Here is a 21807-nt window from a genome sequence, read left to right on the forward strand (position 1 = left end):
TCAATTCATCTAAATGGTGTAACAATATTTGAAGAACACATTCTTCTCAATAAAAACATTTTTGGATTCTTAACTAAAAAATGGTAGATATGTATTTCCACTAGTTGTTAGTTCTGGTTCTTCACAATAGGGAACAGTGTTATTATTGATTATATCAGTTAGTATGGCCAATTAAAATGGACATAACATAATGATATATGAATTACATGTGGGAATAACTAGTAAGGAGTGTTTCTGTCCCTGAGTCCGGAGTAGTTTTGTAGTAAAGTGACTGCTGAGCACCAGGGACAGCAGAATCAACAGCCGTGAATATACTCATGTTGCTGCTTTGAGCCCCAGCACTGAGATGATGAGTCACTACTGTGTGTAAAAGAGTGGCAGCATTATAAAACAGATGCTGCTTCAAACACCGAGTTCAAAATGAAGCGTTTTGTGAAACTCCTGATGTTGTTTGTTGTTGGTATCCGACACTTCACTCAGCCCTGCACGCTGTGAAACATTATTTTGAGGGTAACTTAAAAAACAAAATATGAAAGGTTCTGTTTGAGTATCTCAATCCACATGGTTCATTTAAGCTCCTTGTAAACACTTGTAGACACCATAACTAAAGGACAGCTTGAAAAATACGCCACAAGTTGAAGTTGAATTTTTCCCCGTCACCTTGTTGAAATGTGGCCAATGTCAATTAATGTTGGACCCCGAGTAACAGAGATAAACATTTAAAAAACATTTGTTACATTTATTTTACATATATTCAAATAATTAATTAAATAGTGTTATAGTTAATACATTTTATGGTTGTAGCCCACTATAAAAAAAAGTATGTAAAAATCAGTATTGGGCTGCTGTGATACTGTTCATCCAAACAAACATGGAAGTCTTTGCCCCAATCACATCTCTCGGTGGAGCTTGATTATTATCACCTGCGTGTTCACCTGCGAGCAAAAACAATGAGACTCTATCACCGTTAGGTTTGTGTTAGCCACTATCGACGGCTGGAAATTATTTTCGCGCTGAATCATGCTGAGCAACAACACCGGCCCAGTGGTAAGCAACGATTTTAAAGCTAGTTTTGCTATGAGCTAACTACTACGGTAGCAACACTGGTGCTTGTCAACACGCAATGTACACATTGAGCAGCATAATCCAGACAGCACCATTACTATTCAAATATAGACTATTTCTGAGCCTCAAGGTTAAACTCAGTGGAGGAATCGATCATGTACTAAGGTCATTTCTATTTTTAAAAAATCTATAAATTACTTCACATGGCTTTCTATGTAGCCCACTCTTATTGACGTTTTTGAATGTTGTATATATTGCCTATCAAAACATACACAAATCACTTTATCCTCACAAGCAGCTCACAGCTTCTGACTTTCAGTTTCTGAAAATAACTGCAGGCCAAACTGTACTTGTCCATAATTGATGACGTGATTGAGAGTATGAGGGAGCTGTTTTTGGATGAAGGGCTTGAAGACCGCGTCCTGGACGATTTAAGACATGTGAGTTTCATTCATAACCACAATTTTCTCTAAAAATAGATATTATTCACATCTTGACTAAAGCTGTCAGTTCCAGCAAAATTGGACCAACTAGTGAGGGGAGTTAACAGCATACCAGGAAGTCAAACTGCTGTTTTCTCTTGCTGTGCAGCTTTGGGAGTCAAAGATGATGCAGTCAAAAGCAATGGAAGACTTCAGGAAAAATAATATCAACTCATCCAACTTTGTACTGCAGCTCCCTGCCAGCTACAGTCGGACAGATCAAGAACTCACAAGTAACACAGCAGGCTACTGCCTAAAATGAACTGCTTCATGCTTGCTTGATATTTGCATCACCTGTCTGCTCTCTGCTCTTTGCTCTCAGCCTCAGTTTTGATCCCCGCAAGTCACAATATCCACAGTTTTCCAATGAAGGCAAGTGTCATCAAGCTTTCCAGGACATCACCTCCATGTCCTCATGTAGCACTTGACATCAGGGGCACATACAAAAGCAAAACCTAACCATACTTATTTAAATAGTAAAAAGCAACTGATATTCTTTTTGTCAAATGTCATCACTTAATACAACATTTTGGAGTTTAAACAATTCAGATGCATTGTGCGAAAACAATTTGATTAAATTGGAATTGTAAATTTCACAATTCAAGAGGAATAATCAAATTTGAGGATCTTGGCTACCTGGGATACTCCTTCCTCTCTTGTTAAAAAGAAGGTAAATACAAAAAGTGTGACAAATTGTCTGATTGTTTACATGTAAGCATGATTTAGTTGCCAGGAACTTTAAGTTCAAATCAGATTTCCTTTCATTTAAAATCTGACTTTCAGCTAAGGAATTTCACCAACTAGAGTACATATTTGAACACCTGAGGGATCTATCTGAAATGATGAACCCTGAAAACACTTTTGAGCTTGTATTGTGAAACGACCTAAAAAAAAATACATTTAGACGTTTTGAACTTCATTCATGAAATGAGACAAAGTGAAAACTTTTAACCTAATCTAAGCACCATCAGACACTAAGCGCAGTGTTAATGTGAATCATTACCTTTTTAATGTGACAGATTATGTTAACTTTAATTTCAGACCAACTCGGAGACTCTTGCTACTTTCTCCCTTCCTGCAGGGTTATCCTACCCTGTGCAAATACCAGCTGGAGTCACTCTTCAAACTGCCTCTGGTACACAATGAACCTGTTATGGGCCTAAATATGTTTTATTCATTTTTTTGCATGTACTAATTTCAGATATTTTGCTCTTCCCTTTTGTGTCATTGAGGTCAACTTTACAAGGTCAACGTTCCTGTTGTGGTAACTCAGGCTCCGGCAGTTCAGCCTCTTATATCCCGACCCACACAGAGAGTGTCTGTGGAGAGAGAAGCTCCTGCCCCTCAGTCATCTGCTGTCCCACCAAACACCAAGCGGCCTCAGGAGGGGGATCCACCCTCTGTTCCAGCTTCTTCTATTCAACCGCCTCCAAATGCACGGATAGATATTCCCCCTGGTCAGGAGAACAGCTACCCCCCCCAGCAACCTCATGTTCCTGCTGCTGAGCCCTCGCAGCTTCAGGGGGCCCGCTCTCCAGAGCCAGACATCAAAATGGATGAAAATGAGCAGAGTCCTCAACACGAACCTGTGAACCTCAGTATGAACGCCTCACCCTGCAGTCAGTTATTAGAGCAGATCAGCAGCGAGGAGGCTTTGGCACAGACTGCACAGTTGAAGAGCCAAGACATTGATGACATCCTGAAAGAAGTGATTGAGGAGGAGAGAGAGAAGGCAGAAAGGGCGAGGATCCTAGCACCTGCAAAGAATGACAACAAGCCTGATCCTGTTATTGGGGTAATTTGAAACGAATATTCCATCTTTAATCTCATAACCGTTACAGAGAAATGTCTGTACACGGAGCCAGCCTTTGGTTAGCTTAGCTTAGCATAAAGCCTGGATCCAGGAGAACATTTGTACCCTGGGTCTGTCCAAAAGAAAAATAATTTGTCCTCCAGCACCCTTAAAGCTCACAAATTAACAATAATTATTAATTTATTGGTATTTATTGGATTATTTAATCCATACCAAAAAATTGGGAGTGTCAAAACGATATACTGTATATTGTTATTCTCCAGAGTATTTATCGGCTTTGAGGTCTAGGCTTGATGCTAAGCTATAGGGCTGTTGATCTCAAAAGTGTATTTTGTATTTCTGTTGGGCATTTCTTTTTTTCAAGGGAAACTTAACCACCTTTACAAAGTTGAGGTGTATACTTTAAAGATATGGATGTTGACCAGGTATAGAGGGTATAATAAAAGGCAGTGAACTGCATCGGGAAAGTGGGAACTGTAGGAACCAGCCTTTTTGGAGAATGACCACTAGGAACGGAGATTAAGACCCATTTGCTTCTGCTGCATTGGTTTCGAAAGTACTGTTTCTTAACTGGGGTTAAAAAGGAATTAGGATCTGATGACATAACTGTTTCCTTTTTTTTTCCGCAATTCCTGCTAAGCTGGACCTGGACTTCAATTACAACGAGCTGTCAGATATCGTTCAGCTGGATGGTCCTGCAGGGAACTCCGACATGGAGGAGGAAGAGGGAGGTCCCCTGGAAGAGAACGACTTTCTGGGTATAATCAACGCAGAGGCCATAAAAGCACTGCAGGAGGGAGAGGGAAGCAGTGACGGTAACAGCATCTCCTCCAGCAGCGACAGCGAGGTAGCAGAACTCGAAGAAGCAGTTGAAGAGGTTAGCGAAATTCAGTTGGATATATGTTATCATGATTTTCTTTTTTGTATAAGCTGTATAAGAAACCGATGATCTGTGGCTATTTACCTAGAAATTACATGGTTTGTATTTCCTATCAATTAGGATCCTTTGAACTCAGGCGATGATGTGATCGAGCAGGACATCCCAGATCTCTTTGACACTGACAATGTAATCGTCTGCCAGTATGACAAAGTAGGAACAATTCGTCCCTACATTGGCCATCATTTGCCTCTTAACCTAAGGCATGAATACTGACTATTAATGTGTTCTCTCTATTGCAGATCCATCGAAGCAAGAACCGCTGGAAGTTTCATTTGAAAGATGGCGTGATGTGTTACGGAGGCAGGGACTACGTGTTCTCTAAAGCTGTCGGGGAGGCTGAGTGGTGATGAGCATCCGCGCTCTTGAACGCACCAGGTGATCATGTCGAACGTCGGGGAAACGGATTCAAAAGGGAAAAATAATCTGTGAATTTAGACCTTGGTGGTGTCATTTGGCTCGCAGAGAAGGCAGTTAAACACCTCTGAGTGAAATCACTGATACTTTAGTTTTCCATTATGTAATTATCAGAGCAATACCGCAAGTCATTTAAGCATAACAACCAATTACATACGGCGTTGCTTGTGGATCAAGTGTGCTGAGACAAACAGCATGCATTTCTGTTGTTAAATGTTTACCTGAAAATACTTTTCTTTGTTAGTAGAGCAAAACATAATTTGACCTGGAATATTGTTTCTTCTGTCATGATCATGTTGCTTTGCAGGTACCTAATGTGCTGTTTGATTTTCAAAAGTTGTAATGCCTTGCCTTTAATGATGCTTCAAATACAAAGAACTGCACTGTTGTGCTGCATTCAATGAACCATATTATTTCTGACAACCCTGAACAAAGCCAGTGTTGCCTTGTTGTTACATTATTTAACTAATGAACTAAGGGTGTTTGTTTTCTGTTTACTATTGAACCCAGCGGCTGCATGCAAATTCACTGGATGACAACGCAATTCATTTATAAAAGCCAGCATGGACACTAAAAGCGATTTAATGTGTGACAGTGTTTTAGAAAAACACTCGACTAGCTGCCCACAGCTGGAATGAAAATATAAAGGCTTGTGTGACAGCTCCAGTAATAACTCAAAGTGAGAGTGTAATTCTTTGGTATAGGCCTTGTCCTTTCTATACAATTTTACATTGGACTTTGTTAAAGGCTACCTTCACATATTACAGTACTGTAGTTTGCACATTCACACATAGTAAATGTAATTCATAGCAGTGGTTTCCACGTTCAATCGGTGGGTAGAATATTAGTGGGATATGAAATCAGAGGGCAGATCTCCTAAAAAATATTAAACTCCAAGCCAAAGAGGGATGTTTTGTTGCCCCAAAATGTATTGTGCCACACCGATCCTAGAGTCTTTTCAGCATATTTATCAGATACGGTTTCAGAGAGAGATTAGATTAATCACTGTTACAGCAGTGGATACAAACATATCTCTAGATTTCAGCAGTGGTGACGGGAAGAACAAAAATGAAAGTTTCGAAGATGCGAGTAGCATTTAAAAAAAACCCAAAACCAATTGTAAAAGACAGTTAGCATTAGTAACTGACCACACTTTTTAATTTTCCAAAATGTCTAATTTCTCAATTCTGGTCAACAGAGTCTTGGCTGATGTGAAATGCTGCTGTGTAAACATCCAAATGTCTCCTGAGTACATCAACACAACAATAGATGGCACTAAAACTCATCTCTAGCAAGCTAAAGACGTTCATTTGATCACATTTACCTCATAGTATTCAAACTAGAAATCTCTACCTTTTAATAAGGATCAAAACATCAAAATCAAATCTCATCATTAGAACTATTTGTCTATTTGTCTCTTACACAAACGTTTTCTTTACAGTATCAGTATAACATTAATACCAATCGATGATTGAGGACACCTTTGCAAACAAACTGCCCGTTTTTTGTCCCCCATTCCTGCTCTGTCCGTCTGCTTCCAAGTACCTCATCACATGCAGAAAAGGAGGCAGCAGCACCTAAAATTCTCACTTTGTAAATGATTCGAAATCCAATCTGATCTGATACCTTCCATGAACAAGACAGAGAATCTCTTCAGCCTGACATTAAATGCTGCATTTAGGAGCAGATGCTGCATTTGAGTTCATAAAACAATAGTCAGGGTTGATCATGTGGTCCCCTTGTTTAGAAAGCAATCCTTCAGCTTAGTGTGAAAAGCATAGAAGCTAAGTGAGTTAGTTTTTCTGTTGGGTGTTTTCTGACTGCAGTGGGGATGTGAAGCCAGAGTCTGCGACCTGTACCAGTCAGCGTCAGAGCCGCAGCAAGCGCAGCGACTCAGCAGCAGGCCCACGTCCTTCCTAATTGCCCGTGTGAAGAGTGTGTACAAGAAAGGGTTGCAGAGGGAGTTGATGGGATAAAAAAGGATGAGCAGGATCTTTGAGTGGGACACGGTAATCAGGGGCATCCGCAGGGCAGCAGAAATGGCAAAGAAGGAGATCGGGGCCATGCACAGAAAGTCTGTGAAAATGAGCACAGCCATGCGCTTGGCAATTTTGGTGTCTCCAAGACGGGTAGAGTGCTCCGGATTGCGAACACTCAGATATATGCATATGTAACAGTAGCAGACCAACAGGAAAGCAGCAACATTGAGAATGAGCACGGCTACCACGTAAATCTGAGAGGCCAGTGAGTCGATGTCCATGGGCAGACAGATGCTTACTTTGCTGTAACTGCTGACCCCCACAAGAGGGAACAGGGCCACCAGCAGAGAGAAGACCCAGCCCGCCCCCATTATGGGTGCCACATGGTGCATCCGTAGCCTCTTGTTGACATGCATGGCATTGGTGATGGTGTGACAGCGTTCAAGACTAATCACTGTCAGTGTGTACACTGACAGCTCACTGGAGAACACTGTCAAAAACCCTGCTATTCCACACCCGGCCCCGGTCTGCCAGTCAGTAGCGTGGTTGTAGTACTCGTGGCGGGAGATGATGTCCATGAAGGCAATGAGCATCAGGTAGAGCCCCATGCACAGGTCAGCGAAGGCCAGGTTACACATGAGGAACCTGGAGACGGTTAGCTTGTGTTGGCTAATTAGCAGCATAGCCAGGACAGCCAGGTTACCGGTCACAGCGAACACCGTGATGATCCAGGTGAGACAGCGCAGAAAAGGAAAACCTAGCAGGTCCTCGCAGGGGTTAAAAGCATCCGGCGTTGGCGTGCACGTGACGAAGGGGCTGTTGACACAATCAAATTCCAGGTCTGGATATTGAAAGGTGATGTCATCGATAAAATCCATGCCATCTGCAGTAGGCTCTCTGAAGGAATACAGATATGTTAGGATTATTATAAAAATGCCAGAAAGATAGATTTAACAAAATTACCTGCGTAAGTGAAAGTATGAAAATGAAGAGAGGAGTCAGAAAGAGGACAAGTTTTGTCTTTTATTATTATTTTCTTTCTTTATTTCAGAGTACTTTAATGTTTTAAGTGAGCTGTGGAGAGTTGCTTTGCTCATCCCAAAGTAAGATATATCAGTTTTAAGAAACAAAAGAGGTGAATGTTTACTTTTGGTGACTCCAAAGTTAATCTGTATCCAGAGAATTAGTTGTTTTTAGAATAATCATTGAAAGTTAAAATGAAAGTATGACATTAATTGACAGTAAAAGCTCTTGGTTCCAAACATTGATATGGCTTTAATATTAAGTAAACAGGCTTTATTTTAATGTTTTTTTCCCAGGATTTTTCCCAATTACAATTGCTTATCCATTGGTTCAATTTGGGTGCTAGGTTAGAATATCAATCTATTAGCTTAAAACTATGTCAAATGTTCTATGCACTTGTAGTCATTAAGGCCATTGGAAGTTAATTGATGGTCCAAAGAACATTATCCATAATGTTAGGCTTTGTTGTAATCTTAAATAAAAAAGTGAACTTTTAAATTCAGCCCCCTCCCCCCACCAATTATTGTAGTACAATCCCTAACCAGACAGTGAAGTCACTTACATTTCAGTTTTGCTGAGATCACAAAACTTTGTGAAGTTCTTTAAGGCGCTTTCCCTTTAAAAAAAAAGAGGAAAATGTTAGACCACAGCAAATGCCAGTAATCTCAAACGCTGTTCCAGCTTCTGATGATCAGTATTCACGGGACAGAGCTTTTGTTCTTTGTGCAGATGTGAATGGATTTGTGTATCTCTGGGAGCAGTGGTGGGTTACCTTTGTTTCCTCCTCCATGTGTGGAAGGCGCAGCAGTGGCTTGGGTATGTGAGTTCAGCATTCAGCAGCTCGGCCAGGCTCTCCGGGGGAGGGAGGGTCTTCAGAGCAAAGGCAGAGCTGGCTTTCAGATACTTCACCTGCCCCAATCCTTTCCGGGGGAGGGACCTCAGAGATGTGGAGGAAACATCCCTGCATCAAACACAGAGAAGATAAACATTTGTTTCAGTGGAGATACTGTGTTTCAATAATTGGACTGTGAGAGGGTTACAAAGTCAGTCTTTCCAACAGGAAGAGCCTTTAGTGTTTTGTTAATAATTATATGAAACTATCTCAGGCAATTTTCTACTGAATCTGTAGTGACAGTGGCAGAAAACCCCTAATTAAAGGTTTTCATATTCAACAAGCCATCAAGGTCTTTCTACAAGAGATGCACAACAAACAATCACAGAATAAAGGTTGTAATTACTGACATGGACTGAATAAATTAAAAAAAAATAACACTTGTGATCTACTTAGCTCCCTCACATAATTGTTTTACTTATATTCATTGAATATGAAACTACCGGGATGGGGCACTTTGGGCCCAGGACAAGCAAAGGGAAGACCTTTAGCTTTTGCTGCATGGCAGTTATAACCACAAACACTCTGTAATTCATAACTAAGATAAAAGTAAATTTGATATCTGCAACACAAGGTTACTTGCAATCAGAGACCTTGCGAGCTGCATGTGCATCAGGCCGGGATATTTGTTCGCTAATCAGTATTCAGCAGTGCTGCTCGCCTTGTTGGTTGTTTACACAGACAGGCTGTCACCGCCCTAATGTTTAAACAATAAATTATAAACATTGTTATGAATATTAATCATGCTTCACTGGCCCAGTTCAAATATGGTAACCTTAATGCTGTTGATTCAAACAACAACAGATAGAGAATGTAGGTTTGTCCTCTCCCGTATTTAACTTTGCCACAATCATACATTCTGATGTATTTTAACCTCTTGTCTATAACTTTTTAGGAACTGGTACATCTTCAACTGGGGGCTAGAGTTCACAAAATATATATATATATATATACAGCTCCGGAAAAAATGAAAAGACCACACCAATTTTTTCTTAAATCTTTATCTCTATGGCAGCCAGTCATGTGTCTCAAAGACATACCTATACAAAATAAAACAAGAGGAAATGATAATGCTGAAGTGGTCTCTTTATTTTTTTCGCAGCTGTATATATATACAACATTCATTTACCAGACATAGTTTGTAGTTACTAGGAGGAGTATATAACCTTTAATCATATATTCAGTGTACAAAATATAATGATTTATATAGATAATAGATAATACATTCCCCATCAGTATGCCATACAATTTGCTTTTAATTTATGCTTTGCGTTAATAGGCCACAACATCAAAATTCCACATTAACTGTTTTCCACTTAAAAAATGTATGATAAACAATAATAGAAATCCTAATGCATTTAAGCTCTAAGCCTCTAAGCAAGGTTTGTTAACATTTTGAATGCAAATCTTTTACATTTTTTAGGTCAATCTCCTTTAACGTTTTAATTGAACCACTCTGTCTTGGCTGGAAGCAGCTATCGGCCGCAGTTGCAAACAAGACTACAAATAAGATATCACAAGAACACTTCTACCACCACTGATTTTGACATTTACTTGGTTTTAATGGTTTTACCAACTTAAATCTTTGTCACTTACAGATAAGTCGGACCGGTGACTCCTTCAAAAGCATTTTCTTCAATGTTACTGAGATAAATGTTGTCTCTTAAAATCCTACAAAAGACAAAAAAAACAACAACTGTTACAAAAGTGACCACGAGTCCAAACAGTAGTTTAGCAGTTAACATGCAATAAAAGAAAGTCTAAAATTACACATTAATGGCCAACAATGGCCCTCCAAACATTTATCTTCTACTTGTGTTCTTGGCTTGACACTGAGGAAGATGAGCATTATTTTTAGACTGCATGGTGTCCACACTTATCTCATCCTCATCTACAATCAGCAGTATGGGGCAGAGCAAAAAAAAACAAGGGGGCTTCCAATTTTTGTTTAGTCTAATATAACACTTGTTTACTGGTTCACTCAGCTTTCAATGATTAGAAAAAAGCCTTAGAGCTAAAGAGCATACTTATCACCAGCCTGATGAATTGGTATGCATTGTTGTTGTTATTTTAGCACAAGATTATCAAAGAACTTACAGTGCGGTGAGCTTGGTTCCGTTGAATGCATGAGATTTTATATCCTTGAAGCCGTTTCTAAACAGTTTCCTGTGAGGGACACAATGTGCCAAACTTGCTGTTAAAAGCACATATCACCAAGGTCAGACAACTAAAAGACATAGAGTCAAATTCTTCCCTTGAGCTCGAATAATGGGGTAACAAAAAGGATGTGGCTCCTGTACTCACATGTCTACATATGCCTCTGAAATACCCTGGAAAGAATTGGCAGGAATGATGTCGATCCGTATGTTCTCTGCCATTTCTCTGCACACAGGCAGAGATAACATTCACTCAGACTGTTTGGCTTAATTATCAGTTATACAAAATGATGCACATTCGTTCAAAAACTGAGCAATTTGATGAACTGTGACACAGTCAGTATGTGGCATCGTGACATTGATAGAAAAAAAGTAAGACCAGGCTCAGAATAAACTTGGAGTTATAACATGGAGTATTGCAACATGCAGTGAGATACTAATCCAATTTACAAAGCACGCTTTTTAAATGTGATTACTTACAGGATGATAGACGGCGCCAGGGAAGAGATAGTTGTGAAGTCTGGGAAGTGTGTTAGCCCTGTGTTAGAGATGCTCCTGTGAAGCAGCAGAGACAAGTGATCATGAGCAGATGAGGACAAATCTTGCTGCAAGTGTCCGCAAAATGTTACAGGTTTTTTTTTTTAAATATATTTTTGTCTTTAATCGGATAGGACAGTGGAGAGGGACAGGAAAGTGGGAGAGAGAGTCGGGATGGGATCCGGAAAGGACCACGGGTCGGGAATCGAACTCGGGTCGCCGGCGTACGGTGCAGGTGCCCCAGCCAGTTGCGCCACGGCCGGGTCCAAATTGTCACAGGTTTGCAGGGATTTTTTATTAGTTAGAAGAATTTCCCGTTCAGCTCTAACACATCATGTCACTGTGTGCTCGTGACCTTTAACACGTTTTCTCATCCCCACAGTTTCTCTTGCAGTTTTTTTTTCTGACATGTCCTTGTTTTTTTATAATGTAATGTTCTTCAACACTGTCGGACAGTCCTATTTATTTTGTATCAATTTCTTCAATATTCCTTTTTCTTTTCTCCATAATAGTTTGTACTATATTTAGCAAAAACATTATACAAATCCTCCTAAAAAAAATAAGGTGTATTAAAATAAAAATTCCACAGATTTGACTCTATTAGATCATCAGATTTTGAATTACATCAACTCAGTGTGTGGTGGAAAATCACTACTATGCTGCAGAAAGGAAGGTTGTATTATTGACTGACCCACCTGGTGGATGTTGGATTTAAATAGCAGGATAATAATACTATAAAGCAGAATTACTTACAAATATTCTAGCTTTGGCAGGTCAGTGAAGGCCCCCTTTTCAATAACCCTCAGACTGATGATATTCAGCACTGATCTGCGGGAATAAAAATGAGGAAGCACATCAGTAATTACACTATTGCTGTCAGTGGCTGTCAACAAACGAACACAGCCCATTCACACACCAGCCGCTCTGAAAGCCATCGATGAAATACTCTGTATAATGAGAGTCTAATCCTGTAAGGTAAATGCAATGCAAAACACGTATCAGCTGTTAGAATGAATAATTGCTTTCATCGTGCAGCTTGAATTTGACATGTGGCGGAAGGTAAAGTGTGGCTTACATTTGAATCAGGCTGTGGAGGGAGAGGAAGGCGTGCCGCTGTATCTTTGTGATGCAGTCGCTCTGGGAGATCTCACTGTAGCAAAAAGGCATGGCTTCACATCAGTCAAAAGATTAATAAGAGCCGGCGAACAAATACCTCCTGAAACGCCTCAGATCAAGCGAGTAAACATCAACGCAAATATTAAAAGCGACACAAATTCCTTGCTTATTTTTTAATGCACTTCTTTTGGAAATAGGACAGAGATGATTGATATTGGGACACAAAGCCATGAGGGAGATGTTTAAATACCGCCAAAAAACCTTACCCACTTCAAGGGCACAATATGCACATGCTTCACCTCATGTTTGGAAAAGCTCCAACATACATCAGAGATGCATCTGGGCCATGGAAGACTGAGTGAAGATGTTTAAAATGGAGGACTAAACAGAGACAAGCAAAGTCAACAAGCCTTCTGTACTCGTCCTTGAACACTTTTGATTTCTGATGGAGACTGACTTCCTCCTCTGAGCCGCTCTCCATCTTCTTTCTGTAATCATCGTTTTCCCCCACTCTACTGTAATCAGCCAACACTTTTCTTAAGGTTAACATCACTCTGCCTCCATCTCAAATGAAAAAAAACAAAACAAGAACGTGTCTCCATCTGTACTGTTTACTTTTTCACTCCCATGACCTCCTCTGATTGCATTATAGTGTCATAATTACCACAGAGTTTAAAAAAAGCTTTGTCACATCCAGTTGAAGCTGTGATTTCCAGTTTACGTCACTACTGACATGTCAGTATACCTTGACACAGGTGTCAATAGCTGAAAAGACTAAGGTCACTGTTGTTTAAACCCAAATGAGTTTTATCTTTAAACGATTTTGTGAGAAACACAAGATTTTAAACATAATAAACACATTGTGGAAGTACTGTTAGTATCTGAGACTGATAAGACTTGTCCCTGAGGAGCAGAGCAAAGTCAACACACGTTATCTGCTCATTAAACTGTTAGAAATATGATAATTAAAATGGTGAAACCAATTCAGGATGCTGGCTTTAGGACTATGTGTTTAGTAGCAGTAAACATGATAATGATGAGACCTTTCAGCAATTCAGATGAAAAGAGTTTATGTTTTTTATTTATTTCTCTCTCGTTTTTCAAGGTCATACCAATCACTTATATCTTTTTGAAGGATAATTACAATACATTTTAATCACATAAAAAAAAACACCTAAAGCTGCTATTAGAGAATTAAGTGAAATCATTTTTGATAAAAACCGATTGAAAGTAAACTCCTGTAGACAACAACATGTAATGTAAGTGTTGTATGTTAGGAAATATATTATAAATCACATGCTCACCTCAAAGGACAACAATGTTTAGGTCTTTTAAAGAACCCTATTCACATTCACCAAACAACCTTGATACTACATTATACTCATTCAATGTTTGATTAATACTTAAAATGACGTCATTTTAAGACATTGTACCCCTTTCAAAGCCTCTGTTGTGAAGGTTTATTGCACTCATTGTAAGTTGCCTTGGATAAAAGCATCAGCTAAATTAATTTAATTGTAATGACTATAGCACCTTTAACTGTGTAAATATAAGCATAATTGCAAAATGTATCGGATCATTTCTTAACATTTTGCAAAGGTTGTAATACTTATTTTACTCATGGCAATCTTATCAAGGTTCAATTGTCTGTCAACACAAATGTATTGAACCAATTAAAATATCAAAGGAAAAACAAGGAACTTACATTACTGTAATGTTGATCAGCTCCTTAAAAGCATCAGTGGGAACTTCTTTCAAGGGCAGGTGGCTGAAGTTTCTGTGAGATTCAAAAGTAAAACTGTTAATTACATAATCAACAATTAATATCCATCTTTCAAAAATAGCAAGTCAAGTTTGACGATTAACAAGAAACATCATACACAAGTCCTTATAGGAATAGTTCAGTGGCAGTGAGGGAAATACTAATAGTAATTGAGAAGCCAAACACAATAAGCCCTAAAAGAACGAGAAAAAAAGTCACTGAAGTAGCACAGTGGGCACACTGGGAAACACCAACCCTTTGACTACTATCACCGCTGAAGCCGGGAGTTAGGTTACTTACAGTCGAGGCAAGGATACTGCCCGAGAGGCCAGCTGAGTGTCTCTGCTGCAACGCAGAGTGTCGGCTCTGCAGCGGCAGATGGCCGGACAAATATAAGCCCAGCAGGAGTGTGCGTGCAGGACACCGGACAGCGCGACCAGGAGCCAGACCGCCCGGGGAGACATGCCTGACAGCGGGCCACCCACTCCGGGATATACAAAGTAATAACTTTACTACTGAATCTCCTCAAAGTTGGAGAAAAACAAGTCAGGGGGGAAAAAAAATCAGGACTAAAAGGCTAAATAATGTTCTGGTCTTTCCTCCACCTGAGCTCGTATGCTCGACCTACTGTTGCCTTCAGGGGCTGTCGTAACTGCAACATTGTTAACAGTCTGGAAGATTCAAGTGTGACTCCTTTGACAGCTGGATCTGTTGAGCTGTGACGTTTAGTGGGTGGAGACAATGACAGCTTTATCAAATACTGAATGTAATGTTTGGGGTTTGCAAGTTGTTGCTCTATCATGTATACTTTTATACATTTGCCACTGCATGCTGTACATTTTTACATTTAAGAAATGGTTCTTATGTAAGGCATCAATTCATTTAGTTTTTTATTCATACGTTTTGACAATCTTTCCATAGTTTAAATGCAAATTGATTTTAAACGTCTGGACTGTATGACATGAGGCAAAGTGAATGAGTCTGTAAAAATCCCTAAAAGGAATTTACAATTGCCTTTTACCAGTTAAGTCAAGACCAACACAAACAAAAAAAGGCTTAATGATGCACCATTAGAAATTACATATATGAATGAAACCTTATAATAGACAAAAGACAATGACACCATTTGCTGCTTTGGCTTTAGCTTTATTTGTATATCTTTGATGTACATATGCACCATTCAGCAGCAAAATGTGTTTTCATGGACTCATGCAAATCTTAATATTAAATCAAACAGGGAGAAAGATTGAAACTGAATTCAAAAACCAAGTTGTTGGAGACAGTTTTTAAGTGTTATGGATTGCAAATGTACACATATTTACTAAGATCTTTTAAGTGCAATAGTGGGTAGCCTACTCTCCAGTGAAACTAATGGTAATACTAAGTGTCTTTCTACAGTGAATAACAGGCATCACAACCCCGATTTAACTGTATCTGTGAATGAAAATGAAGATAAGGCTCAGGCGGGATGTTGTTTCACTTGAAATCACTTTTCATAGGGGGACCTGTCAACCTGGGAAAGGTGAGTGGGACTAAAAAAAGACGTTTAATACAGAAACAGAAAAACAAAACCTATTTACCATAAAACTACATCCGTTTTACAACACTCTACATCACAGGGGACAAGACAAGAACCAGCCGAGGTCCCGTTTACACCAGTTTGTCAAAGTAAAAGCGTTGTGTCACCATCATCCTTAGCTGAATCTCCTCTTCTGTCAGCAGCTCTGACCCCATTTACAGCTTTCTCATACTGCCACTGTGACCCATGACAAGATAGCAGCAAAACCTCCTTCCCACACACGCATGCATGCACGCGCGCACACAGACACACACAGACACACACACACACACACACACACACACACACACACACACACACACACACACACACACACACACACACACACACACACACACACACACACACACACACACACACACACACACACACACACACTCTCCCCTGGAGAGGTTACCTCCCAGCACTGTTTACCAAGACTCTCCAATTCCCTGCCAGCCTCTCAGCCACAGTGTGTCAACTTCCACTATGTCTAACCCTTTAGGAGAGAAAAAAACACACTGGCAGGGAGAAAGAGAATAGGACTAATTTATGTAAGTGGACCTCTATTAATCAGCCCACGTCTTCATGCTAAACACCACGCTGTGCATCACATATCCAACCTAGAAGGTCACACACAGCAGGCAGAGATTCTTAAGAAAACTGACACAATTTCAAAATGTTGAGCTATATCGCATTAATATTTCATAATTGCTTGACAATGCAAAAAGAACAGACCTATTTTAAAAATACAAGTGTTAGATTAATGCTGCTTTTTTTAAGTAGCCAACCCTTTGCCTGCTTTATGGATTTATCAGCATGGTTGGAAGAACAGAATTCCACCGTTGGACAAGACACTGTTACATTTCCTGTTATTTTTTTTGATTAGGGAATTGTCTTAAAAAGTGGGCAAATTATAAAGTAGTTATGCGTTAAGACTCACGTTTAGAGACAGTTAGATTTACAACTTAAAAAATGTTATAGTGGAACATATCAGTTTAGCTAGAGGCAAGTAAAAATAACAGTGTGGTATAGACTGACATGCAGCAGCATTGGACCAGTAAAAGTGTTTGTTGAGGTGTTAGTTGACAAATAAATAAAGAATATATGAAGGAAATGTCGAAATGTTGAGCATAAGACCAAAGTAGAATTCTGTCTTTTGCAGCTCTCATACATGTCTCCCAATCGCGTTTAGCATCGGAGAGTTTCTGCAGATAAAACCTTTAACCACACTTTTTGCCGTCAGATTTGGTTTATTTTTTTGTCCCGTTATATGGATATATATTAAACTGAAAAAAAATACAAATAATGGTGAGGATGTCAACCTTTTTCAACATAATAATTTGTGTTTCTGCATTAGCATAGGGCAGACTACCCCCTCATTTTTAGAGACAGGGGCAGATGAGAGACATGTGATGATGTGGCTAATGATCGCACCCCCCAATGTGACCTCCACCTTCTTTGTTACTGTATGTTGTTAGAGGTTCCTTTTTTAGGGACAAGCCTCTTCTTGCCTCAAGGTAGGAGGCTGTTGACCTGTTAGCCTCCCACTGGTTATCAGGGCACACAGGGAGAGTGTGTGGAGCTCAGCACAACACAAGATGACGTGACAAAAAAGACCTCACGCTATTCAATGCATGCAGCACAATGTAGCTTTACACAATAAAACACAACATGAAAAAAACTGAAACCAACAATGCATCATAAAAGGAAAGTACACAGAAATAGCAGATTTGTCGAAAACACAACAGATCAGGGCTACTCTCAGGCCTGAGTCACAGGCCTGCAGTCATTACTGAAAGTGGTTCGAAGCAACAATTGGTGTCAAATGCTGTTTACTTGCCATTTCCACAGAAAGTGACATTTTCACGGAGTGAGTTTAAGAGTAAACACACATCAGTGTGGCATTTGAGGTAATTGGCAACGAGGGCACTGAGTGTGTTTCTGAGTGTCGCTTTGTTTTATTCTTTTATCCTTCACTGTAGCTGGAGTTTAGCAGCATAGATCGACTTCTTTCTGTCACTGTCGAGCCAAATGGAATTTAAACACCCCCATTATGTAGCATTGCATTCCAAGGCCTTAAGCTAATTCCTATAAGGATTTGATCAAGTACATGTTGACACTTTACATCAATAAAGCAAAACACAATTCAGAAATAACACTGGCCCATTTACGGATTTGTGGCTTGTTACATGCAATCATTTTCATGCAGGTACATTATCAGCGGACATGCCGGCACCATTCAATGCCTGAGCATCTTCCACTACCAAAACCTTCTCCTTATGCTGAGCTTTTGTTTATTGGCAATTTGTCATTGAATCTAAGAATAACATCGGTGTGTGTTTACTTGAAGCGGAACCTCTCTCAGCTGATTCCTTGTTGTTGCTTGGATACTTCGAGACAGCAGAGCCTTTAATGCAAACACTTTATTTTCCCACCTGAGGAACATTGCAAGAATTAGACCATTTTTAAACTCAGAATGATGCAGAAATGACTTTACATTTATTACTAGTCGCTTGGACGACTGCAATTTTCTTTTTACTGGTTTCCCTAAAAATTCTTTGAAGAAATTGCAATTAATTCAGAATGCTGCGGCCAAGATTTTTACAAACACAAAAAATGGATCACATTTCCCCTGTGCACTGGTGATTTGTAAGTCTTTACATAACATGGCCCATACATATTGTACATCAGTGACTGCCTTTCATTTTCATGTTATAACCCTACCCAGGACACTCAGATCCTCTGATGTCTTTCTTTTAGAATTACTTAAAAGTATTTTACAAGAAATCAGGGGAGGCTGCTTTCTGTTTTTATAACCCCAATCTGTGGAACAGCCTCTCATTGGATCGTAGAACGGCAAACTCCATTGGAATTTTTGCACGTAGAATAAAGGCCCATCTCTTTAATTTGGCTTTAAATTTGGGTAATTTTACCGGTATCACTGTTAATGTTTAATGGTTCTGTGATCTAACTCTTTCTGTTTGGATTTGATACATTTTATAACTTGTTTCTAATTATGGTCCTCACTCTTTATTTTTTACCCATTATTATTTTTATGTATCTTGTCTTGCTCTGTCAAGCACTTTGGGCTGCATCTGGCATGAAAGGTGCTATATAAATAAAGTGTATCATTATTATTATTTAATGACCATCAATTGTACATTTGTTGATGTGGCTAAACAAAACAGTAAGTTAACTCATATGACTTTTGTTTAAGTGATATCTGTTGCCTCTTTTCAGTTGTTTTCTGTTCTGTTGGTTAAGCTTCAGGATTGAACCACCAGAGGTGGGGAGGGAGGTTACATAATCTGTCTTCATGCTTTGTGAATGTGTGTGTAGCTACTCTTAATTTATTCAATACACTCGAAGGATTAAACATAGAATGTGAGCCTATGACATTTTAACATCTCTGACGACTGCTAGAAAGCGAAGGTTCTGGTGTCCATGCTCCAGATAAAAAATAAACCAAAACCTAGTTTTCTCATTTCTAACATCTCATCAGAAATGCAACTTCACGGGCTGCACTCAAAAATGTATTTTCACATGAATTAACAACTTTCTCTATATTAAACAGTAGCACAGAATGGTGTAAAGGAAGAGCTACGAAGACCAGAAGGATCACTTTTAGATGGAAACATGAAAATATCAAGGCTCTACACTCAAGGGCACAACAGAAGTCTCATATCTTGTACAAGGAAGTGGCGGCCAAGGAGAACGAAAGAGACGCCACGAAGCAGAGATATCAGAGATATCGGCACATTGGCACACACACGCACACACACACACACACACACACACACACACACACACACACACACACACACACACACACACACACACACACACACACACACACACACACACACACACACACACACACACACACACACACTGTCACACAGAGGGTTTCTTCATACTAATATACCTGCTTAATCTTTACTGCTCATAAGGGGGTTTTGTATGAGAGTGTTGTGGATCTGGGATACTTCCACTTCAGCAGGTTATAATCATTACCATATGCCCTCCAATCATTCTCACTCACTCCCACTCACAAGAAGCAAAATGTGCACCGTGAGGCTGGCATGTTAATGAAAGTGGGATAAACAAGCAACCAACAAACATGGGAGTCATTATTATGAATTATTATACGGAATTTATGCAGTCTTGTTTTTTAATGGCATATAACCTTGAGGCTCGTCTGCTCTATAAATTCCAAATTACGCACACACATACCTAAACATACACTCGCACACTTTGTACACAGGGCAATGCTCCTGACAGCTTATCAGGGCAGGCAATCACTGGTCCTTGGACATCCAAAATGCACAACAGAGATATCACATAAAGACAGTTAACTCTGTTCCTACCAGACAGGACATGTTCAGTGTAAAGTACCATCAAAAGAGGATTGAAGCAATAACAGTGTTCTTGATCACTGCAGATTCATAAGGATTTGTAGAAGTGCTTACAGAGTATCTTCTCTCCATCCATGATTGATCAGGGTTTCTACTGATTTATGCACTTACTGTATATCAATAGCTGTTGTTAGAAGTGGCTGTAGTTCTTTAGTTTGATCAACAGGTGTCAGAGAGCACTTCTCTTTCATAACTGAGATTGAACTCGGGAATCCAACTGTGAAAAGCCAGCTGGTCTTTGATCACAGATTCCTTCTGATCCAGAGCTAAAGAATAATCAGTGTTGTGAAAATGGGACACGGGCCTGGTTACAGCCTCAGCGGAGGCTAGCGAGCTGGAATGATAGTGTCCAGAGAGCCGGAGACGCACAGAGCTATGGTTTGGTCTGTGTGTGTGTGTGGATTTCAGTTATGACTCACTCGCACAAAATATGTGGTTATTTTATAGTGAAGTCTGGTTCAAAGTAAAACATAAAATGTTCCTTTGCCCCAAGTCAACAACGTGTTTTGGTTGACTGGTTTTGGGACCAAGGTGATCACCATTTGTGGTTCGATTGAATTTATATGGCAGGTAAATGTAATTGCTTTAATGTTAGTTACGCAACGCTGACTGAATTAAAATGTCCATCCATCCATCTTCTCCCGCCTATCCGTCAGGGTCGCGGAGGTAACAGCTCAGCAGAGAGCCCCAAGACAGAGAGCTTTGCCTTCTGGCTCAGCTCTCTTTTCGTCACAACAGTGCGGTAAAGCGACTGCATCTCACGCTCCATTGTTCCCTCACTCGAGAACAAGCCCCCGAGATACTTGAACTCCTTCACTTGGGGTAAGGCCTCATTCCCTACCTGGAGTGGACAATCCATCGGTTTCCTGCTGAGAACCATGGCCTCAGATTTGGAGGTGCTGATCCTCATCCCAGCCGCTTCACACTCAGCCGAGAACCGATCCAGTGAGTGCTGAAGGTCACAGACCGATGAAGCCATTAGGACCACATCATCTGCAAAAAGCTGTGGTGCAATCCTTAGCCCACCGAACTGCAGACCCCCTCCCCCACGACTACGCCTCGAAATCCTGTCCATGAATACCACAAACAGGATTGGTAACAAAGCGCAGCTCTAGCGGAGGCCAACCCTCACCGGAAATCGGTCCGACGTGCTACCGAGGACCCGGACACAGCACTCGCTTTGGGAGTACAGAGATGGGATGGCCCTGAGTAGAGACCTCCTCACACCGTACTCCCGCAGAACCTCCCACCGTATCTCCCTGGGAACCCGCTCATACGCCTTCTCCAAATCCACAAAGGCAACGATAAAGCTGCTGGAACTCATTGCCTCGATCACTTCGATATTGACTGCCCTTGAACACATGCATGAGAACATCACTGCCCATCGCTTGGAGTTGGAGGCTCCTCCTCTTGTGCGGCGTGAGACGATGTCCCATGGTCCAAAGACATCGACGCCTACGTAGGTGAAAGGAGGTGCTACTTGTAGACGTTCTGCTGGCAGTGCTGCCATCTGTTGATATTCAGTCTTTCCTCTCAGTTTCCTGCAAGAAACACATCTGTGAAGCAGGCTGCTAATACAGCGTTTGGCTCCCACCAGCCAGAACCCTGCAGCTCGAATTGCACCTTCGGTCAGATGTCTTCCTTGGTGTTTC

At 40.3% G+C, this 21807-nt stretch overlaps 2 protein-coding genes across 3 annotated transcripts; one reads left to right on the forward strand and one right to left on the reverse strand.

Moving 5' to 3' along the window:
* The first annotated feature begins 774 nt into the window (after positions 1–774).
* On the forward strand, positions 775–5115 carry gtf2a1l (general transcription factor IIA, 1-like). 2 transcript variants are annotated; one of them, XM_063874620.1, is made up of 9 exons: positions 775–1047; positions 1385–1505; positions 1657–1780; positions 1870–1919; positions 2589–2682; positions 2780–3342; positions 4001–4237; positions 4361–4450; positions 4540–5115. In XM_063874620.1, exons 2-9 carry the CDS (start codon positions 1446–1448, stop codon positions 4645–4647), a joined length of 1326 nt encoding a protein of 441 aa, XP_063730690.1. In that variant the 5' UTR covers positions 775–1047; positions 1385–1445; the 3' UTR covers positions 4648–5115. The 2 variants fall into 2 exon arrangements, with proteins under 2 accessions (XP_063730690.1, XP_063730689.1); XM_063874619.1 differs by having other exon boundaries at positions 1404–1505.
* Positions 5116–5486: 371 nt separating this feature from the next.
* lhcgr (luteinizing hormone/choriogonadotropin receptor) lies at positions 5487–14813 on the reverse strand. Its single transcript, XM_063874618.1, is given in 12 exon segments — positions 5487–6576; positions 6579–7590; positions 8279–8332; positions 8489–8677; positions 10205–10279; positions 10706–10774; positions 10913–10990; positions 11245–11319; positions 12055–12129; positions 12377–12451; positions 14123–14194; positions 14480–14813. Coding segments are annotated over 12 exon segments (2007 nt in total). The 5' UTR covers positions 14644–14813; the 3' UTR covers positions 5487–6507.
* Between the last annotated feature and the right edge of the window lie 6994 nt (positions 14814–21807).

The sequence above is a fragment of the Eleginops maclovinus genome, chromosome 22 (genome assembly GCF_036324505.1).
Source record: "Eleginops maclovinus isolate JMC-PN-2008 ecotype Puerto Natales chromosome 22, JC_Emac_rtc_rv5, whole genome shotgun sequence".
Taxonomy (NCBI): Eukaryota; Metazoa; Chordata; class Actinopteri; order Perciformes; family Eleginopidae; genus Eleginops; species Eleginops maclovinus.

Coding starts and splice junctions, on each gene's coding strand:
- gtf2a1l (XM_063874619.1), top strand. CDS start 1,021: ATGCTGAGCAACAACACCGGCCCAGTG. Junction 1,920..2,588: donor TCCACAGTTTTCCAATGAAG/GCAAGTGTCATC, acceptor CTTTAATTTCAG/ACCAACTCGGAGACTCTTGC. Junction 4,451..4,539: donor TCGTCTGCCAGTATGACAAA/GTAGGAACAATT, acceptor TCTCTATTGCAG/ATCCATCGAAGCAAGAACCG.